The following is a 22592-nucleotide window of genomic DNA, read 5'->3' as shown; positions in this document are numbered from 1 at the left end:
TGTGTGTCCTAGTTTCCTCATCCACACAAGGGATAACACCCCTCATAGATTCATTGCAGAGACTAAAAACAGTAAACAGAAAGCCCCAGGGAAAGGCCCGGCACAGAAACTCTCAGTGCTGTTCAGCGGCTTTGTCGTATTATTGTCGTTACTGTTGTTGGTGCTGCCATGACAAGGCCTAGGAACAGCACACACACACAGTACACACAGGGTAGGATACTAGATAATGACCTAGACAACTGTCTTAGCCACACTGAGTGGGGACTGAGCTCTTAGTTCTGGAGGACAGAATAGGAAATGCTATCAATGACATCTTACATTCAAACACATTTCAATGACATAATTTACATCTGAGCCTCTTTAGTTTTACAAAGTACTTTGACATTTTATCTCATTAATCTTCATTACATCTGGGGGGTTACATTTTTAAATATTTCCATTTTGCATTGAGGATCAGAAAGGTCAGGTGGCTTGGTCAAGTCCACACAGCTAGGAGACTCCAACCCACACCTTGGCTCTTTCTGCCACCAGACCAGTTGTACCAATGACGGGAATGAACAAACTCCGAACTGGCCGTTAATCCTAGAGGGCTTTTAAAAAATTCTCATACATGCCCCCTCCCATTCCAATAAATGACTGACTTTCTCTTGTGACAAACTAGTAAAACAGGGTGAAGTTTAACATGAATTAAAATGAAAAATTTTAAGTCCTCCTCAAATACCCAATAGCCAAATGAGAAATAAGTAATATCCATTTAATTACTAACATTATTACTCTCCACGCATTACTGACAAATTCAGTATCTCTTCATCTTTCTAGTGTATTAAAGACATGTTAAATCTTACCAACGTTCCTTTGGGAAGAGACGTCTGAATGCAAAACAAGCAACGCCACCGTGTTGTGCAGGTTCCCAAATTCTCGTGCCTGTGCGGAACTCCACCGACGGATCTGTTCTCCGAGAAAATAAAGAGGACACTAGCGTTTTGGTTAGAAACAACATGAAAAGGAAGGGAAAGGATGTGCTGGTTCATGATATCTTGGGCACAATTCTTTCTTCATGCCTGACAGTAGAAGAGGTCAAAGTACAAGATGTCACAGGTTTTAAACTGGCTGAAGAGTGCTTGTGCCCTGAGACATCTGAACTCATATTCTAAAACAAATCCATTCACGTGCTCAGTTTAGGCACTGAGTGCTTTCCATGTGCCAGGTAATTTTCCTGTCCCTCAGCATAACGGGGACAGCCCCTGAGGCTGGAGATCTGGAGGCCTGGCCTCCGCTGCCGCCACCGTGCTGTGTGGACGTGGGAGAGTTCTCTACCGTAACGAGCCTGCACTGGTCTAACAGCAGAGATAAGCTGCCTGTTCTGCCCCTCTTGGGGTTGTGAGGACCAAATGAAACATTAAAAGTGAAACTGTTTTCAATGTTATCTGCTCCATAAATGCAAAACAATATTAAATATGATCTAACAATATTAATTAAATATAATTTAAATGACACTGAAATTAAATCCATCATCAGTGTCAATGGAGCCCCTGATAGAGAGGAGCGTGATGTGAAAAATGGACACTGCAAATCTCAACAGAACAGCACGCCATGGTCTCAGTGCTGGTCTTTTTAACATGGAGGCGTCAGAGCGGCACGGTGGGACAACAGGAAGCCGAGAGGAGACCTAAGCAGCAAGCCCGTCTCCCTCACCCAAGAAAGGAACACTTCCCTGCGCAGGCCTGACATACGGAAGGAATCAGAGCTGGGTCTGAAGCCTGCTCCAGACGCTTCAGCTTCGTGACCTTGAACAAGTCACCTAATTTCTCTGCGCTTTAACTCCCGCCTGAGAACGGGGAGGAAGCTGCTCATGTCCCTGAACATATTGTGGTGTAGCACACGAAGGGGCCAGTTGCGTCTGGCACATAAAAGGTATTCTATAAAGAGAGTTTATCATTACTCTATGTTCACCTTTTTGTACTTTAAATCTATAGACACCAGAAATATAAAGGATGGGAGAAACATACCAACATAGGAACTTCAAACAGGAGAGTCATTTTCAGATACATCCAATTTACACAACCCTATTATTACAAAGCAACTTCCCTTTCATTTTCTGAATGTAAGTATTATGTCCGCAGCAACACCTTTCAGTGTGTGACTGTGCAACTTCACAGCCGCCTTCTGCCTTGTTCTCAGCATCCCACTGAGCAACTGCCACCAGCGCAGCCTTACTCACGGTCCCAGAGAGCAAGCGGAGGAGCCGGCACCACCTGTCCTGGAAGGCTCTAGAACCCCCTCAGAGCCCGCCAATCCTCCCGCGGCACTTGACACTTCACATTTTGACTGACATTCTACTTAGTTGTTTCCGTGGGTTATTACTGGACTAAATCCTATGAGAAAGCTGTAAAAATAACTGAACTCCAAAGAACATCAAAGTCTACATGGCACTAGTACCTGGACTCAGGAAATTAAAAATATTTATCATCTAATAAGAGAAACCAAGTGGCTGTGAGCCCACGGCCGCCCCTCGGGCTCGGACAGGAGGCCTCACCTGACTGCTGTGCCGAGCGGGCCCCAGGAGAAAGCGGACCATGTGGCGCAGGGCCGAGTGCCGCAGAAGGAGGTCGCCAGCCCGGAGCCCCTGCTGTCAGGGACAGTGAGAGTGACAGATTACATTATTATCCAGACAAAAACTTGTTTTAAAAACACAGTTAAATAAGTTTTAAGAGTCAGTAAGTATTATATTTTTCATATAAATATTATAGATATAAATACATATATAGATACATATAAATTTACATATAAATATTACAGTAAATATTATAATTTACATATAGAAAAACTTGTTAAAAATCTAATTTGAAAAACTCTTGAGTTTCAACAGCCTCATGCTGCTTTAGCACGGCTACTAAACGTGCAGTAGCCACCAGTTTTAATGCAGACTTCCACTGCTCTCCATGAGTAACTATACCTACCAGAACTCCTGCAAGTAATTTTAACCCACGAATTAAGACTTTTACGAAGAAACACTCATAAAACCATATCACATAGACCCTACAATGACCTAAATTTGGTCTAAATTTTTTCCATATATAAAACTCCTTTAGATTATAAATCTGCTGTATTAGGAAAAGATAATAGAAAAAAAATTTACCTTTTGTACAAAAGTGTTGAAGAGAAAAAAGTACTGAGCACAGTTTTTACAATTTTCTGGGACATCTTTATCCAACAGAGCAAGCAGTACCTCCAGTAACTGATGAAGGCTTTTTAACTGGTCAGAGGAAAGATGAAATTACATAAAGAAAAAGAACATAAGATGGACATTTGTCACAGGATTAACCTGAAGTAAATCACCGTAAGAACAAAAGGAAAGTGTGACTGATACAATCCAGTCTCAGATTCAGATGGATGTACGCTTTGGAGAGCAAAAACAGAATTACCAGTTTTACCTTCAGGGGAAGACTGTACTGCAGAAATAATTAAAAGGAAAGCCTAGCTTTGATTCCTAGCTTTCAGACTCAAGGGCACGATTCTACCGCCTGATGGGCGCATGTTCTCCAGAGCCAATTTCCTTGTGTCTCTTAAAAAAAGGCAGTGGGTTTTGGGGAAACATAGTTCTGAGTCCCTCCCTCCACTATGCTACTTCTTCACATAACCACAGATGCAAAGAATAAAAAACACAGACACAGGCAGAGGGGCTAAATCAAGCCAATGGAGCGAATGGAGAGCAACGCCTGACAGAATGACAACGGTAATGTCGACTCAACTGAGAACTTACTTGAAAGCCCGCTGACGCCTCATGGAAAGCTTTGAGAAACATTTCATCTGTTTAGAACCATTTTGGTTATCCCATTGCTTCTTCTTTCCCTCCCACCCCAACTATGTTTGGACAAGTCCTTGAAAAATTCATCTGTGATCTGAGAATTAAGACCAGGCTCACTACTGCTATTAGTTCACTCCTCTGAAGATGGTGTTCGTGGACTTCTGAAAAACTCCCACCCATCCTGTCACACCCATCACACACACAGTGACATCTGCCGTTTATGTAGCCCTTCACTTTCAAACTACTTCACAATATAAAGTGGGTGGCAAGAGGCACCATTTCTACCAGGGGGAACACAGACATAAAACACACGAGCTGGATGTCCAATAGGATTTACTGAGGCAAACGGCGTCCACGCTTAGGCCCTCCACCACGCCCTTCCCTTTCTACCATCTGCGGTCCCGCCTTTAGAGGCTGGTGGGGTGAGATGCTATGGCCTGACCCCATCTGCAGGGAGACTGCACTAATTCTGCCTTTATCCTTTGTTTGGGCTGGTACCTGGGAGGAAGCGGGAGAGTGAGAAGGTCCTTACGTTAAATGTCTTCAAAAATTTCAGAGCAGTGGTATCCAAACTGCCCGAAGCAGCAACCAGTGACCTATTTTATATATTCCGGGGGAGGTTTTGTTTGAAAAATGGTTCTGCTATTTAAACCGACTGAAAACCACCACCTACGTAAACCTCAACCTCCCCGTGATTCCTGGAATTGAGAGAAAGTCTTCTTCCGGGTCCTTCCCAAAGGGCATATTTGACCCCCTTCTTCATTCTAGACTGAGCGAAGCTCCTGAGCTTGTCTGGGCTAACGGTGCACCCCTGGGGCAGGTGACGTGGAGGGAACTAAGTGCTCGAGTGCGAGGCCCCGTTTCTGGATTAATATCTTCCTTACAGGACTTGCTCAAGGTTGAACAGCAAAGCCCACATCTGACTTTGAAGCAGCAATTCCTAGAATTTGCATTTAGTTCATTGAGACACACTGTTTCCAGCCAATGTTTATGAGGAGCCAATTAATTTTTAAAATAACATTTTTCAAAGTTTTCCATGTAGTGTCAGCTGTTTTAAACAGCAAACTCGGAAAGTAACTGCTGTTTTTGCTAAGACTTAATAACAGATTAAATAATCAGACTTACGGTGTATGTCATTTATTTCCCTAAGACTTACAATTCGGGGGGACTGAGGATGGTAATAAATACCACGGTTTGTTTTAGCATGTGTGGAACTGTGAATCAGAAAATACGCTGCAGAAAATATGGTTACAAAGAAGAAGTTCAGAAGAAGAGGAACAAAGATTAGGGAATAATGGAGACCAATGAAGGAACTATTTTGGCCCTTGCCCCTGGATGGATGGTATTACTTGGTTTGGCTACCAATCAAAGGTTTAGACCACGGAAATAGCTCATGAGGAACGAGCCAGAGCCAGGGGCGCTCCAAAGGTCCGCTGGTCTAGAGTAAATCTCTAGACTTGGGCTAGTCTCGGTGCAGAGAGATCTGACACAAACTCTCGAGAGAAGACGTTGAAGCGGGAGTGTTCTAGAGAGAAAATCCTGAACTGACCAATGCAGACCTCAATTCCTAGCCTGCCCTGACTTCTGGGATACAAGGGGAGGACAGAATGCCTGCTACCTGGCGTTGGTCAGAAGGTCAGCTCACAGAAGACACGTGATGTGGCAAAGTCACTCCAGTCCCAGGCTTTCTCATCATGTGCAATTTAAAAAATTCGGTAAAGACAGAATGTACAAATAAAATTTTAAAAAGGGGACCGACCTTATCCTGATAAAACAAGGCACTGTCTAGGGTTTTCTCCAGAATGGTGGCCACGGCAACTCGTACTTCCCTCACATTGCACTCCAACAAGAAAATCCTACAACAGAGAGAAATGTGGTGTGAAAAAGCAAGACAGATTTCTAAAACGCAACCTTCCCCACACGGGTGCCACCGAAGCGCTAAGAAGCAAGGTTCCTCCAAGATGCGGTTTGAGTCTCCTGAGAGCTCTGGCACACACCCACGAGCCAGCGTGAGGGAAGGAAGCCAAACAGGAAAACAAGACCCCTGAATGCTGAAAAGCAGATTTTTTTCTGCTGCTTCTTCCTCTCTTCCCCAAGATGAATATCTGTACAAGGGCAAACTTGGACTTAAAGTGATATGAGAGCAAAGAACCTGCAATGTTATAAAATCTACTCACTCAGGAGGAGTTCTCCCTGGCACCCTTCAATTTCTCAGAAGAAGATACTAGTTCAAGTTCTCAGTCAAGACAGCACCTCCTAATCGCCCTGTGCACCTGGATTTCCGTCCTTTTACTTTTCTTCCTCCACCCCCTCCCCTTACTTATTTCTCAGCCCTCCTAGAATCTGCTGAGGCAGAGGAGGACCTGCTCCCTCCTTCCTTCTTCTGTGGCGATGACGACGACGACAGCAGGTGAAGGCTACCAGGCATTTCCGCTGTATGTGGCACTTCTCGAGTTATGTCAGGTACAACACTACACGCTGCCGTGCAGGACCGACTCCAGCCCCTTTCGGCAGGGTGGGGGGCAGCCTCAGATGCGGCGGAGGGCACGGTCAGGCAGGGGCTCCCGCTCTCTGGCGCCGGTGGCCATGCAGCAACCAGGTAACCGCGCACTTCCCCCAACTCAGCTGTTCTTTCTCTGCTTTCTACACTCGCTTGGACATGACAGCCCACATTACAATTAGCAAAGTGAAAATCCATCTATCGTTTCTAACATTTCTTCACAGAAAATTCTTATTCTTTCGTGTGAAAGATTTAACCACAGCAGTCCCTCCTCATCTGCAGTTTCGCTGTTCATAGGTTCAGTTACCTGTGGTCAAGGTCTGAAAATATTAAATGGAAAATTCCAGAAATAAACAATTCCTAAGTTTTAAATTATGTGCCATTCTAAGTAGCCTGCTGAAACCTCGAGCCGCCCCTTTGTCTGGCAGATCCACCCGGTATACCCTACTGGCCTGTTAGTCACTTAGTAGGCGTCTGGATTATCAGATCGACTGTCGAGGTATTGCAGGGCTTGTGTTCAAGCCACCCTTATTTTACTTAGTAATGGCCCCAAAGTGCAAGAGTAGTGACGGTGGCAATTCGGATATGCCAAAGAGAAGCTGTAAAGTGGTTCCTTTAAATGAAAAGGCAAAAGTTCTTGACTTAGAAAAAAAATCATGCACTGAGGCTGCTAAGATCTACAGTAACTTTTATTAGAGTATACTGTTATAATTGCTCTATTTTATTATTAGTTATTGTTGTTAATCTCTTACTGTGCCTAATTTATAAATTAAACTTTATCATAGGAATGGATATATAGGAAAAACGTAGTATATATAGGGTTTGGTACTATCCATGGTTTCAGGCACCCACTGGGGGTCCTGGAGCGCATCCCCTGCAGCTAAGGGGGGACACTACTGTACGACATAATTTTGATGACCCAAGTCACGACTGTCCTGAGGCACTCTTTTCAGGTCTCAGCAGCAACAGCTGCTCTCGCCTCTGCTTGGGTGGAGCATCTCCATTTCCCTCCTCCTCTCTCAAGAGGATGCTGACAACCCTGCCCTCTTTCTCCCAAAAGGAAGATGAGAGTGGGGCTTTCTGAGGTCAGTGCATTTCTGTTCATTCTGTGTAACTGTTAATGCTACTAGTGACCTAATTCGAATTAGATAAGACCCTGTTCAAAATCCTCTAAGATTCTAAGTGGCAACTGGAAGAAAGTTTAAAAGATAACAAGTAATCTTGTAATATTTAGCTTTAGAGGCTTGATCAGATTCAGGCACAATTCTTTCAGAAAGAATATCTTTGGGGGTGCTTCGCATTTCCAATCACAGATATCAGGAAGCACCATGAGAATGCAAATGAGACCAGAATATGGGGAGTCCTATAGGGCAAATGACCAGTCTCCCTGCAAAATCAATGGCATGACAAAAAAGGAGGTGATGAGGAAAAGGAATGAGTACAGATTAAAAGAGTCTTATGAGACACACAAATCAAACACTCCATGTAGAGCTCATCTGCACCCTGAGCTGTACAAACTCAATGAATAACACTTTGGAGCCATCAGGAGAAACCTGAACACGGCCTAGGTGTAGGAGGATACAAAGGGATTATTGTCATTTTTGTTTAGTGTGATAATGGTAAAGCACTTGTATCTTTTTTCTTAAAAAATCTTTACCTGTTAGAGATCCATACTGAAACATTTATAGTGAAATTATATGCCGTCTGAAATCGGGGTAAATAAGATTGGCAAAGCGTCGACCATCTGAGCTGGCGAACGGGTGCGTCACTCTGTCTATTTTGGTGTATGTTTAACATTTTCCACAACAAAAAACTTTTAAAAGATGTAAAGTACCCTTCATGTTAGTAGTTTTAACTTCTTTAGGTCAAGTTTTACTTTGTTTATATGATTTGCAAGCAGTATGTACTACTAATTTCATTTTTTACAATTATAATTACATTTAAAAATTGCTTTAAAAAAGGACTCTCCTGAGGGGCTGAACTGAGAGAGAGCACTCTCTTCACACTCAGTTACTAAAATACTGGGACAATAGATATTTATTTTTTAGTTGTAACAATGATAACCTAAGTTATCTTGAAAGTTCTAAATAAGTAACTAGAGAGAGGAGAATATTAATTCTTCAAAAATATGAAATCATAGCATTTGATAGTTATGAATAATTGGGCTATATAAAGAAAGAGACAAAATATATTAAACACTACCAGAAAAATTGAGACTAGGGAATTCATTGGGATTCTTGACCATCAGGAATTCTAAGAAACCAAAACATACTACACAAAAGGAAGCTACTGAGTTTCTCTGGAGATATTTAAAAGCAAACCTACTTGGCTATAAGGGAAGGAACTAAATATCTGCCATGTTCCTTCCAAACGGGTGCTGATTCTATGACATTCTACTGCCTAACACAAAACTCACGAGTCCTTCTATCGGGAAGACATTTTGGAATTAAGCTAGAAAAACGGGGGAAAGGTGATCTCTAATGCAAACCTAAAGGGATGGCAGATAACCGCAAAGAAACATCTACTGTTCTCTCTTTATGAACCATACGCATGTATACATGCACATATGCAGGCACAAATATCTGAGTGCTTACTACCTGCCAGGCGCTTTGTGTACAGCAGGGAACCAAAGAGAAGCAGCTTCTGCCCTCAAGAAGCCTAAGCTGAGGGGGAGACAGGCAAACAGAGCAGACTGACAGCAGAGCCGCTGCAGACGGCTGAGCGGAGGGAACAGCCTCTCGGACGTCGGAGGGCTGAGAAGGCGCTTCCGCAGAGTGTTCCAGAGGGAAGGAGTAACAGGTGCAAGGGTCTTTAGGCAGGAAAAAGCTTAGTGTGTTCAAGGAATCAACAAGCCAGTGAATGACAGGGCAAGGAGGAAAGTGAAAGAAGGCAGGCCTGGACGGACAGACAAGGCCATCTTCAAGTAAGGCCTTGTGGGTTCCGGTAACCCACGAGTGAGATGGGAATCCACTGAAGAATTTTAAGCAGAGAAGTAACATGATCTAATTTGTTTTAAAAAGAAAACTTTGCTGCTGTATGAAGCAGAGTGGAGGAAGGAGAAGAGGAGACATCAAGTAGGCAAAAAAAATGAATGCGTGAAGCTGGTTCCTAGAGAGGAAGGGGATGTGGGATCATAAGTTTCAATTATATCTCTAACTTGCCACCAGACTGTGATCTCCTGCGGGAAGGGACTTGCATTTGTGAATTTCCCGTTGTCTGTTTAAATTGGGGATACCAGAGGACAAACGTATGCTGACAGAAATGACCCAGAAGAAAATTCTGGAAGGTAAAGATGCAGGAATGAGAGTTGATAATTAAAAGGCAACTTCCTTGAGAAGGTTTGCTCATGTTGAGATTCATTTTGAGAGGAGAGAGGATACTTCCTCCATAATAACAGGAGAAAAAGAGAAGACTCTGGTAGGTGTGTGCCACCTACGATGGGGATGGGGGACTGCTCATCTGTTACCCCAACTTTCTCAGGGAGGAGGAGGCAAGCTCACCGGCTAGAAGTAGGGCGAGCCAGCAGGGCACATTTGAGGGGTAAGAAGGTACAGGCGAGGCAGAGAGAAGGAAGAGCCTGCTGGGGACAAAGGAGATCAACTCTGAGAGATCAAGGTGCTCCCTGGTGCCCCACATGCGCTGAACTCCCTGAGCATAAGAGAAGGTGACTTGACAAGGATGATGGGGAGTAAGGTGTGAACATTCATCGTGACTGGAACATCTTGAATTTTCACTGAAAAAGCAAATTATTTTTATTACAGGTACACAGGTAAATATACTATCGCAGGTAACATATTATTAGGTTTTTGAAAAACTGTATTTTAGCCAGAATCCAAACACTGTTAGACAATACTGTGGATTGTGCAGTAACCTAGGATTGTTGACCTCTTTGCCTTGCCACCGGACTGTGAGTCCCTGATGGAAGGAACCTGTGTTTCAGAAGCCCTGGAGCCACAGCAGAGCTTCAGGACGTGCTCGCCTGTGAGCACCGGGCTCTCCTCGCAATCACTCAACACTCGTCTGAGTCTAGTTCAATGGAGATGATTTTGGGAAGAATGATTTTGGAGTGACGAATAATTTCCTCACTGATTCATCAGTGAAGACAGTTTAAAATTGATTCCAATCACAAAAATAATTTCAAGTTGAAATAAAAAGAGTTACAAGAAACTTCAGCATTAAATCACTGGAAGAGACACAAATGTCTTTCAAATTAAAAGATTGTGACACTTACTTTATCAATTCTCGTCCTTCAGAACTAATAAAATATTCAACTAGCCACTGACAAGCATCAAAACTTTTTGAAAGCAATGCTTCAATAGTGGCAATCCATTCTTCAGTGTCAACCCTTTAAAAAAGCAAAGACAGCGATGTTAGAAAGCCCCAGCAAATAGCACCATGGAGTGTCATTCCACATCTTGAGGGGGTGGAGGACTAGTGAAATACTCCGTGACTGCTGACTAACACGGCTCCACGCACCCCAGGAGCCAGGGCTGCGCACGCTTCGGTACTTGCAGTGTGACTCGCTACCCCACGCCCAAAAACGTGCGAAGAAGCTTAAGTCTTACACTTTAACTTTTATCTTCTGCATCTTCCTCAAACAGCTTCAACTGGGAAAAAACACCTGAACTGTAGCACTTTGCTTTGTTTAATTAATTTACATCACAAAATGCCAACTTTCAGAATAGGTTACTACCATCAACATTTTTATACTTTATTGCTACAACCATTAATATCCTACTTTATGAAATAGAAATATTTGGGCAGGAAAAAAGGTGTAACAACTATACTGCACATGACCTCACACAGCCCCCCTCCAGTCCCTCATACCCGAAAATACTAAGTATAAACAAAACAGAAATGCTGTGCAATGTGCAGCACCTTGAGCAAATTTCACAAATAAAAGTAACCAAATAAATGTCCTCAGTCAATTCTATGCCAGACATTAAAAGAAGGGAACACATTATTTCTTCTTTTTTAATCATATAATAAAGACAGATACCGCTTACTATCTTTGATTATTACGAATAAAATGAAGTTGCCATTATATCTGTTTTCTTCTCAAGAGTTTCTTGACTGCAAAAATCCTTCCAAAAGCCTCTCCACACTTGGAGAAGCTCACTGTGCTAGCAAGAGAAAGAAGACTGAGAGTGTCAATGGTCTTCTAACTGTAACGGGTCTCCACACCGAGTCTCTCTTCGCTCCACATATATTCTACAAACCAACACACAGTTGCTCTTCATCTTCCACTCACTCATCACAGAACAACTATTTACCCAGAACGTGTAATGCATCAGGCACCTTACCACGCACTGAAGATGAAAACCAGTGACGAATAACACGCCAAGTCCAGAGCTCCCACTGCACACGCTGCCCCGTTCAATCCTCTCCGTGATTGCCCACTGAAAAAGCCCAAACCCCCTCCCCCTCTCTCCACTAGCGCACTCACACCCAGCACTCGGTCGCACCTCAAGCAGTCCCTCAATGCACAAGTAAAACAGCAGTCAGTCATTTTCAGTTCCGTTTAGTAAGGCAAATCTTGCCCATTACTCAGGTTCTTCCCCCAGGGACCCAGAAAGATCCCTGTTTCTCTATTTTTGGCTTTCAAAATCCACTGAGAACATCAGTGTTTTTAACAGCTACCTAATCCCCGTATCTGGATAGGATTTTGCCCAATTTCCAAAGATGTACAGCATTGATGCTTTGCACCACAGTTATTTCCTTTTTTGTTTTATCTATCTTTCCTACTGGATTAGAAATTCCTTAAGATAGGAACCAGGTCTTACATCTTGAGTATATCAGGTAGTTGCCCTCATATACTTAAAATGACGTTTTGAAAAGTTGAACTTATAAATTCAATTTTAACTAAATTCATCAGTGCCTCCTGTCTTAACAGACTATCAAAACATACAACTGCTTACCTGAGTTTTTTCTTTGTCCGTAGGTAAGTCTGAAAAAGGAACTGGATGGCAAGCTGCAAGCTCACCTTTGCCATGCAAGGATAGTACGGATGCTTTAATTTAGTCTAAGAGGGAGGCAGAAAAAAGAGGACATTTTTCACAGAAGTTTTATAGACTATTACACATTGCTATGAACTGAATGATTACACATATAATAAAGTTAAATGATAAGAAAAATCTACTCAGTTAATTACAGAAAATTTCCATTTAAATTTTTAAAAAGGTTAAGGAAAGATGCTGTCTTCATTTCTTTTATGAAGCCCTCTCAGAACAGAGCTTTTAGATCACAGGATGTTAAGTAATATCAAGGTACTAAGAAAGCCTTCCCCTTATTGGCAAATTATAATCACAGTACTCAAGAAAAAGACGTCCTTGGAAGTTAACCTTGAGTCTGGTGACATCTGCCTACAAAGCGGGATCAGTGACCCTCTACCAAGCCCAACACACACCGACACCACCTCACGGCCACTCAGCGTCAGGGTCACTCTTACATTCTTTAGAAACTTAAACAAGAGCACCTAAAAAAGCCAGCATTTTGAAAGCCACAGGCACTCATAACCTGCATGACACACTCTGAGCACTGCCAGGGTGCAGCGTCGCTCAGCGAGCGACGGCACTGTGGTGACCGTTTTGCTTCTGATCTGAACACAGACCACCGAGTGCGCGGTGGGCTGCTGCTGCACCCGGGGGAAGACATTCACCAGGGCCTCTGACCCCTGAGCGGCAGTCCACCAGCACTTACAGCATTCAGTGACGCCAAAGACAAAACAAAACTGAAATAGTCACTACTGTACACATCTCGATTCTTCATAAACTTGAGGTTTTCATCTCTCACCATCTACAAAAGAAAATTAGAAATTATTTTTAAGAAATAAGGTAAAATATTCATTATGTGGAAGACATTTTCACTGATACATTAGGTACAGAGGGTTCTATATGAGGTAGAAAGGGCTCATAAAAACCCTTCTCTTGGGGCTAGCCCCGTGGCCGAGTGGTCAAGCTCGCACGCTCTGCTTTGGTGGCCCAGGGTTTCGATGGTTCGAATCCTTGGTGCGGACATGGCACCACTCATCAGGCCACGCTGAGATGGCGTCGCACACGCCACAACTAGTAGGACCCACAACTAAAATATACAACTATGTAGTGGGGAGCTTTGGGGAGAAAAAGGCAGGGAAAAAAAAAAAGATTGGCAACAGTTGTTAGCTCAGGTACCAATCTCAAAAAAAAAAAAAACCCCTTCTCTCAAGCTTTGAACTTTTTAAAAAGGAGAGGAACATCTTCCTTTCAAATAGAAGTTGTGAAAAGGCATATTATTATTCATTAAACCAAACCCTTTTGGGAAATTTAGGAAAACCATCATGTGAAGGAGAAGTAAATGCTAATCCATTATTTTGGGAAGGAAGGGCCGAGCAGAGCTCTTCCAAGTACAACTACCTCCACGCTTCCCTGCGGCAGACGGCTTAGTTCTCTCTCTTAATGACACTCTGCATTTTTCCTAAATTCTCTGGTTCTGGCTACTTAGCTCTTGCTTACTTAGTGCATAAAGTCTGGACTGGGTAGTCGGACAGTTCTGAATTTAAATCCTGGCTCTGTGACATTGGCAGGTTATTTCTCCTTTGTTTGAGCCTCAGTTTTCCCATCTGAAAAATGGCAATAAAACCTGCTACTCCACGAGAGTGTCTGAAGAACTAGGGACTTGTTTACAGCAGGCAGCACAGAGCAGGTACTCAGTAAGTGACAGCGCTCACTGTCGTATCAGTTTTACCCAACAGCCATGAGCCTGATTTCTCTCCAGGTCCAGTAAGTTAATCTCAGTGTGTTTCTTTTCGGCCCACTCCCTCCCGTTTATCTGTGGCATCGCATAGTCACACAGCAAGTCAGGGATGGCGCTGGCCAATCTTGAGTCTGCAGCCACCTCTGTGGCCTGGCATGAAACAGCTGTGAGACAAGGTGGTCAGAAGACGTGGCCCCAGAGGTACAACGAGGTAAGAAGGCCGGCGGGAGTCTTTGTGGACCTAGCAGATGGATTCTGACACTCACCTGGATTTTCTCCCTTAGAATTTTTTATACAGTTCTTACCTGGTATATTCGAACAGGCATTTTCTCTACAAATAGTCCTTTCTTCTCCCCTTTTTTAACCAGCTTGGTTAGAATAGAGAGCCGGTCATTGTTAGGTCTAAGGGGCCGAGGAGATGACTGAGGTGAAATTTCTGGTGAAGACGGCGCTGACCTGAGACATGGAATCAGAAAACTGTCTGTCTAGTATTAAGTGGCTAATATTGTGTTAGTGGTTACTACAACCTGACAAATTTACATAAACACAGCACCAGATTTTAAAACAAACTGCATACTTTCCTGATCCAACATAAAATGCAAATTCACAGACAACAGAACCTCAAAAAACTTTCTGACAGTGCTGGCACAGTGCTATACTTTGGATGTAAAGTGTATTTAACAAATGCTGAGATTTTTAAAAATCTCAATTTTAGAATGAAATAATTTATATGCAAGCTTCCAAATACAAAATAACATCTTGCCAAGGAAATAACGACCAGGTAGCAATAAGAAGAAAGAAAAGGGGTTGAGGGATTTACTTATCTTCTTAGAATTTCTCCCTAGCTTAGCTGGTTACGTCTACATCTCAAACCGTGTACTCTGAATCAGTATCACCCACTGAAATCACACAGCAAATTACACAGAAGAGAGACTCACAGAGAGAGGTCCTCGGCCTCCTGCCGTACGACGCTGACCCGGCTTTTCTTTGGTAGGACGGGGGAGTTCTGATCAGACACCCTTTGGTAGAAGAGCATATAGGCATTCCAGTATCTTCGGCGTACATCAGTATACGGGTTTGCTTTAACAAGACATTATGGAAGACGTCTTTGTAAATAAAAAAATTTTTCTTGTCCTGACAATCTAAAACAAAGAACCCATAAAGCCAGCAAGGAAGTTCTTACTAGCGGTGTTAACTGTGCAGTGTGCATACATGTGTGTCTTTAGAGAACTGCTGAGTCACTCGGAAGGTGGTACAGAAGGGCAAGGCGTAATGGGTTGTGTGGCAATGGAGCAGGGCAAGAAGGTGACTGTTCCTAGGCAAGTCTAAATTTAATCAAAACGCAAATCACCTTTAAAAAATAAGTTCTGCGGCACAGGATGGGATTATAATTGGCCTCACTTAACTACTTCTGCATAAAACAGCCAAATCTAGGTAAATTTTGGCAAGAGTACTATATCTGACCCTTACAGGTTACCATCTCTAGATGTGTGGCTACCATGATGTGGCATGGAGACCTGACACAGAGGATCTAACACAGGTCAAAATTCAAAGATGCTCCTAGACTACTTCAAGATCAGGTTGCAGAAATGCCGAAGTCTGCAAAAAAAATTTTTTTTAATAGCAAATTCTGACTGGATTTTGTGATGTACTTTTCCTTCTGGGTGGGGGCTGTGGGGGGAGTCCTCTCCACACTGCGTGACAAGTATGGTTTTAAAGACACAGGTGCTAGAAACGTCTTTGTAATGAATCACACCACTACATAAGTGAAAGGAAATTTGAAAGTTTTGTGGACTACTTCCTCTGAAACTATTTTTAAGGCTGAAATTCTGTTTCCATTCATTTCTCTTTGACGTTCGCTGCTTCTTCTTTACTCACTCCCCCACCACCTCCCCCAGGTGTTGTCTGGAATTACTTTAAAAGATTTTGTGAGCAGCTTAAACATTTTCATTCTGGCTATCTATATAACTAGGGCAGTAGCACATAAAAAACAAATTTATTTTTATGTAAAGAACACAGCTTCCAATTTGATAGAAAAGTGTAAATCAAAAAATAAGACTACAGGAAGATAGCTGTTTGTCAGTACTTACTTTGATCATACACTTTTGGTCGATATTCTCCTCCAAAGCATTCGTACTCGAGGGTCTCATCGTTGAGGTCGAATTCTTCTATAACTGTGTCATTAAATTTATACCACTTTCCTTTTCCACATCCCCTAAAACAGAGAGATAAATCAAACATTATAAGGTTAGAAAACAAGTATTTCCATCCCTAGCATTTATCTCTACATATTGTCTACGATTATAGTAGGGGATTACCATTTGAAAATAAGAAAAATCTAGCAACAGCAATTTCAATTCTAAAACAACTTTTCATTTAAAGGGGTAAAAAAAGTTACATTAAGGGGCCAGCCTGGTGGCATAGTGGTTAAGTTCACACATTCTGCTTTGGCGGCCTAGGGTTCACCAGTTCACATTCCAGGTGAGGACCTATGTGCCACTTATCAAGCCCATGCTGTGGCAGGTGTCCCACATATAAAATAGATGAAGATGGGCACGGATGTTAGCTAAGGGCCAATCTTCCTCAGCAAAATAGAGAAGGATTGGTGGCAGATGTTTAGCTCAGGGCTAATCTTCCTCAAAAAAAAAAAGTTAGATTAACTTTAAAAAATCCAATATAAAATAAGATCAAAGAGCAATGTAAAAGCTACTTTGTACAATAATAAGTGTGGATGACAAACCAGGGCCAGGGAAGCAGAGGAGGGTGGAGAAAGAAGGAGCAGGGAAGGGTCCAGAAGGAAGGGGGAGCAGCGGAGGGTCCAGGAGGCAGGGGAGCAGAGGAGGGTCCAGGAGGAAGGGGAGCAGTGGAGAGACTCGCGGCCGGGCCAAGTGGGGAGCGGTGCCTCTCCTTACCGCCTATCCTTAATGAAGGAATAGTAGTGGCCAGCATGTGCCTGCCCACTGTGCACAATGACACCAACAAGTTCGTAGTTTTCTGTGAGGGCAACTTTTTTTCGTGGGGATCCTCCGCCTCCCTGATCCATACTTCGCCCATTTTCACCAACTTCAGAGGAGGAATCTTGGCGAGCCATTCCTGAGACTGTGTAAGGCTCCATGTTCAGCATCCAGGGAAACTATTTAAAAGTAAAAAGAGCACATTAATCTTGGTTAGTGACATACACAGAATGCCCAATTAGGTTAGACACAAACAAGGGATAGGTGTTCTCCCAGTTTAAGGACTACCTCTCCACTTCAAGTATGAAATTTCAGAGTGGCCCACAAGCCCGGGCAAGTACAAGTTGTCTCTGGTTTGAGCACTAAGGAAAGAAAGCATTTAACTTCACAGCCGTCATTAGGGTGCCTTCTAGAAATGAGGGTTAATGTTCATAGATCGGCCTGTTTGACTGGCAGCAGCTGCTTAAGATAAGGGGCTGTGTACTCCTCAGAATGCTGAGACCACAGCCTTTCACATTTTGGATGAAATTTGAAAATATTAAAAGGAAACGGTAAAAAAGGGAGCAGTTAACGGTTGCAAGAAATTTCAGGAAAAAAACCCAGTTACCCTTATTTGTTCATCATATTTGATGGAGCGTCCACTCTCCCAGTCAAATCCGAATCTCATCAGGTGGATGACCAAGACACTGGGCAGAGCCTTGATACAGGTCCTCTTCACTGCGATTCTCTAGAGAAGAGCAAGGCCCAGTTACCTCCAGGAGAAAACGAAACAGCAAGGTAACGAGCACAAAGCCACAGATTGCTACAGGCCTTTCCCGTGCATGTGACAAGAGGTGACACATCTTCTGGGAGGAACAACAGGAGCTGAACACTGATCCACGTGGAACACAGAAACAAAGTACACAAATGACAGTTAATCTCGTTTTTCAAGAAGGGCAAATGTAATACCTTTTCTTTACACTTTTCACAGTAATAAGCATTACTTCCCTCCAGAACTTCTCCTCTTACAAACTGGTCCAAGGAAATTTCCAGACTCTGACAGGAAGTCACGCCTAGGTTGAGAGCCATGAAAGCTTCTTCTCGCTCATACCTGATTAGGAAGTTAACAGAAACAGCACAACTAAAAATCACAGAACCACATTCATCATCAGCAAAATCAACACATACCTTTCCTCATCCTTTTAAAGTACATTACCAGATAAAAATACCAATTTTTGACAATTCAGAATTGCTTAAAATTATAAATTTCAACAAAGAAATTTTAGAAGCGGAAACCAAAGAAAGTTAATTCAGTAACCATTTATAAATCCATTGAGGGAGATATCTGCAAGTCTCTCAACAAATGCAAAATTTACCACACACTAGAATAATCATTTAAAAAGAATGATGATCATTTTTTTTTCCTTTGGTGAGAAAGATTGGCCCTGAGCTGTTGGTGACATCTGTTGCCAATCTTGCTCTTTTGTTTTCTCTCCAAAACCTGAGTGCATGGTTGCACATCCTAGTTGTCAGTCAGTCTCGTTCTTCTATGTGCAATGCCGTCACAGCGTGGCTTGATGAGTGGTGTGTAGGTCCGTGCCCAGGATCCGAACCAGCGAACCCTGGGCCGCCAAAGCAGAGCGCACACACTTACGTACTTGGCCACAGGGCGGGCCCCATGACGATCATCTTTTTATGCAAGTGATATCTTCACTAACCTGTGAGGACAATCTTTACAGATCTTCTGATCAGAATAGATGCCCTGAAAAGTATTCTTAAAGATTTGCTCTCTCCCCATTTTCTGTTGGAATAAAAAGTTAAAATTTTAGTTGATGTCCCTAGGTTTTTGATATAGAATTTTATTTAGACTGAAGCTAAAGCACAGATTTCAATTTAACCACCAAAATAAAATGAGTTATCTTGGCAGTTTAAGTTGGGAACTCATGAAAGGATTATAACCTGTCAGAACCACCATTAGAATACTGCAGTAATCTGAAAAGGAAGAGAAGAGAGGGCCGGTCACAGCCGACAAGGGCAGCAATCTCAGTGACAATTCTGAATCCTTCTCCCTGTGCCAGTTACCAAGGGAGCAGCAACTCTCCACAATCTTTCCTTTTTTCTTATGGACAGAATGCTATAAATTTCTAAGCTATTTTAAAAAAAGAAGTGGATAAACTGTAGCTACTGATGAGAGGGGAGGCAAACACTGGCAGTGTGGGAGGCTGCCAGCATCTTAGAAGGCGCTACCGTCTCGGAAGTGTGTCGCACGTTTACTGGGCAGCGGGAGAAAGCTGTGGGTTTAAACATCATCACAAACAGCTGCTCAGTCTGGCCCTTTTGTCCCCCGTGATGGAGCCAGACTGCTCTGCCTGCACCGCCATGGGCTCATGGTGAGTGCAGGACTCCTTGGAGGTCCACATGGGAGGAGTGTGTAGATACAAACGGTTACTATTATGGAGTATAGATTAAGAATTATACACTTTATCAAGAGCTAGAGGAATTAAGAAGGAAAAAAACCTATAATTCTAGTGATCTGTGTATATTTTGATGTTCAAACCCAGAAGAAATGAATTACAGTTATGGTATTAAAGACGATCAATTTCTGATTTGTCACTTTCATAGTAAGCCCAAATCCTAAACCACTGTTCTCGTACTATAGAGTTTGAGAGAGTTAGAGGAAAAAGGAAACATTTTCTACCTTGAGATACTCATCCATCTGATCAATGAGACTAGTGAAGAATTCATATGCATCCTGCTGTTCTCTCACATAAAGCTCTTTGTTCCACATCTTGAAAATCTATGTGACAAGAATTAAATCTGTTGTTAAAGGAGAAGTAGTAATTTCTGACCATAGTAGCAAAGGAATGTAAAAGAGCACGTAAAGGCTTTTAAAAACCAAGTTCACCACTAGGAGGGAGAAGTTCTCACTGAAGTGAGATTAGCTTGCATCCAGCTACCTTTGTTTTGTTTGCTCTGGTCCCTTTGTGATCACAACAATCTATGAAACCATACAGGGTGGGACATAAGGCCATGGAACAGAGTTTCTCTCTCAGAAACTAACCAACCTATGGGGGAAATACAAGGTACTCCTCCTGTGAAACAGGAAAGCAATGTTAAAAAGCTGTGTTCTTTATCTAGAGGCATTAGTGAAATTGGCATAGGTTCAGAGAAAGGATTTGAACAAATATTTCAAAAAACTAAAATAAGAATCATGAGCAATCCTCAAAATAATGAAGATTAGCAAATCCCTAGGAATTATAAATGCCTATTCTCAACATTCTAACCACTTGAAATCAAGCACCAACTGAGAGAAGAATGGAAAGCCAATTCTTTTGCAGGTTCCTGGCAGTGGGACTGGTCTAGAGTTACTAAGGAGAGGAGACCACTATCACTAGAGAAAGAATGCAGCCAAAGTCCAAATATCTAACATCTTTACATCTAAAAGGTCACTGAGTGAAATACCTTCCAGAAGTTCTCAGGTACATAATACTGCAGCTTGCTCTCCATCAGATGCCCGAACAGGGACTGCACTTGGTAGAACACACTGTCATCGGGATTGTCTGTGTCATCGTCCACCGAAAGCAGTGACTAAAAAGAAACGAAATGTATACGCTAAAAATATTTCACCTCTTTACAGAAAACCTTGATCCCGTGCACACTGAGTACCAACACTGCTCTTTGAGAACGCTGTGTGTGTTTGCATGCAGCTACAGCCCTGCCTGTGTCTAGCTGCAAGACTTCCTAGCTGGTGTAACCGTAACAAACCATCTCTTTGAGCCTTTGCTCGATTATGAAAAACTGGAACGAGCAATAGCAGGATCTCTAGAAGAAATAAAAGTGGTATGATAACACACGGGTAATTTCTCAAAACTATGGACTGCTCTATGACAAAAAACTACAATATTATTATAAAGTGCTGATGATAGAGTCTAAATATTTGTAAAATACTAAAATGTTAGCAATTTTATGGAACAGAACTTGAGAATAACTTAGAAACTCAAAAATCACATTAGGTCAAATCCATCTGTCAAACAGGCAGCATATTCCCTCAGCAGAGGCAGAAAAATGCGTGACTGTGAACGACATGTTCGCTAAACAGATTTCAGAAGCTACTCAAGAATCTCTAGTTATGCCTGGTTTTAGTAAATTGAAAGATGCCACAGATGAATATGGAACAATTTCCAGGCAATGCAGACATGATTTATCATACCCCACAGGAAAGAAGGAGGAACTCACCTCGGGGAGACCAGGCTGCATATACAGCTGCTGGAAGACTGCGTTCATGTAACAAGTAGCACCTCCATTCCTCAGCCCCACAAAGCCTGAGCTGGACCTGCTATCCACTGGGGGAAGGTACTAGGAAAGAGAGAAGGACAACAGTCCAGAGAGAACTGGCGCCTCTGCCACCAGCGCGTTTCCACCGCGTGTACGAGACGCCTGAGAGGAAGCAGATGTGCCCACAGATTTACCCAGCCGGTGTGTTATGAGCCACACTAGCAAACCCACGTCCATGAGCACCTCTGCAGATGCTAAAACAATTGGAAAACTACCATCTCAACGTTTCTTTTTAGTTCATAAAGTACCTAGCATATAGTAAGTATTTGTTTGCCTCTTATGTAGACATGTATTCAGTCACTTGATTATCATTCAATAAATATTTATTAAGAGCCTACTATGTGCCAGGCCTTCTGCCAGGAATAAAGAACAGAAATGTACCTGGTCCCTGACCTCAAGGAGCTTACAATCTAGTAGGGCAGACAGGCATTACCCAAAGAAATATACTAATACACATTTACAAATTGAGGTAGTACTCTGAAAAATGAATAGGGTACTACAAGATATTTACTATGAAGAATCTTGACCAGTCTTGATGGTCAAGGAAGGCTCATTCATTCTTTTCCTTTTAGAGAAGATGATATTCTACTGAACAACTTCTAATACGAATACAATTTAAGGGCCCGGCCCTGTGGCCGAGTGGTTAAGTTCGCGCGCTCCGCTTCAGTGGCCCAGGGTTTCGTCAATTCAGATCCTGGGCGTGGACATGGTGCCGCTCATCAGGCCATGGTGAGGTGGTGTCCCACATGCCACAACTGGAAGGACCCACAACTAAAAAATATACAACTATGTAATGGGGGGATTTGGGGGAGAAAAAGCAGAAAGAAAAAAAGAAGATTGGCAACAGCTATTAGCTCAAGTGCCAATCTTTAAAAAAAAAAAAAGAAAAGAAAAAGAATACAATTTAAAAAATAGGTACACAACAGCCTTTCCTTTAACAACAACGCACACCTAGAGCAGGGTGATTTCTAAAATCTAATCATACTGTAGTCTATTTGTAAATTACATAGATTAAAAAAAGTTACAATATAAGAAAAACTGGTTTACGACAAAAAATATATTTATATAAGACAGATATTTTCTTCATTACACTGATATAATTTCTGACAACAAAAAATAAAATTTTCATTTAAATCTGATTGTTAAATAAGTGCACGTAAAACTAAATAAAGCATAGCATAAAATAAGCTTTAAAAACTAAACACTCCGTTGCCAGGCAGTCCCGCTTCTGCGCACACACCTGCTCTGCGAGGGCTCCTCAGACTCCAGGACACCGCCGGCTGCC

General features: G+C 42.5%; 1 protein-coding gene across 10 annotated transcripts in view; it reads right to left on the bottom strand.

Annotated features, from left to right (window-relative positions):
* Positions 1-22592, bottom strand: part of USP24 (ubiquitin specific peptidase 24) — a 138986-nt gene that overhangs the window by 15647 nt on the left and 100747 nt on the right. For all 10 annotated transcript variants that reach the window (XR_011532400.1, XM_070592102.1, XM_070592082.1 and 7 more), the window contains 17 exons: positions 21209-21328; positions 20435-20560; positions 19671-19769; positions 18691-18773; positions 17942-18083; positions 17601-17720; positions 16952-17172; positions 16130-16254; positions 14978-15119; positions 14345-14495; positions 13008-13103; positions 12227-12330; positions 10540-10653; positions 5568-5664; positions 3140-3256; positions 2537-2629; positions 846-948 (listed from right to left, as the gene is read on the bottom strand). Coding sequence is in view for 9 of the 10 variants with exons in the window: in XM_070592102.1 (XP_070448203.1) it covers positions 846-948; positions 2537-2629; positions 3140-3256; positions 5568-5664; positions 10540-10653; positions 12227-12330; positions 13008-13103; positions 14345-14495; positions 14978-15119; positions 16130-16254; positions 16952-17172; positions 17601-17720; positions 17942-18083; positions 18691-18773; positions 19671-19769; positions 20435-20560; positions 21209-21328 (2053 nt within the window). In the remaining variant the exon portion in view is untranslated. The remainder of the gene's footprint in view (positions 1-845; positions 949-2536; positions 2630-3139; positions 3257-5567; positions 5665-10539; positions 10654-12226; positions 12331-13007; positions 13104-14344; positions 14496-14977; positions 15120-16129; positions 16255-16951; positions 17173-17600; positions 17721-17941; positions 18084-18690; positions 18774-19670; positions 19770-20434; positions 20561-21208; positions 21329-22592) is intronic.

Source organism: Equus przewalskii, chromosome 2 (assembly GCF_037783145.1).
Source record: "Equus przewalskii isolate Varuska chromosome 2, EquPr2, whole genome shotgun sequence".
Lineage (NCBI taxonomy): Eukaryota > Metazoa > Chordata > Mammalia > Perissodactyla > Equidae > Equus > Equus przewalskii.
Note: the sequence above shows the minus strand (reverse complement) of the source record. Positions and strands in the feature narration are given on the sequence as shown.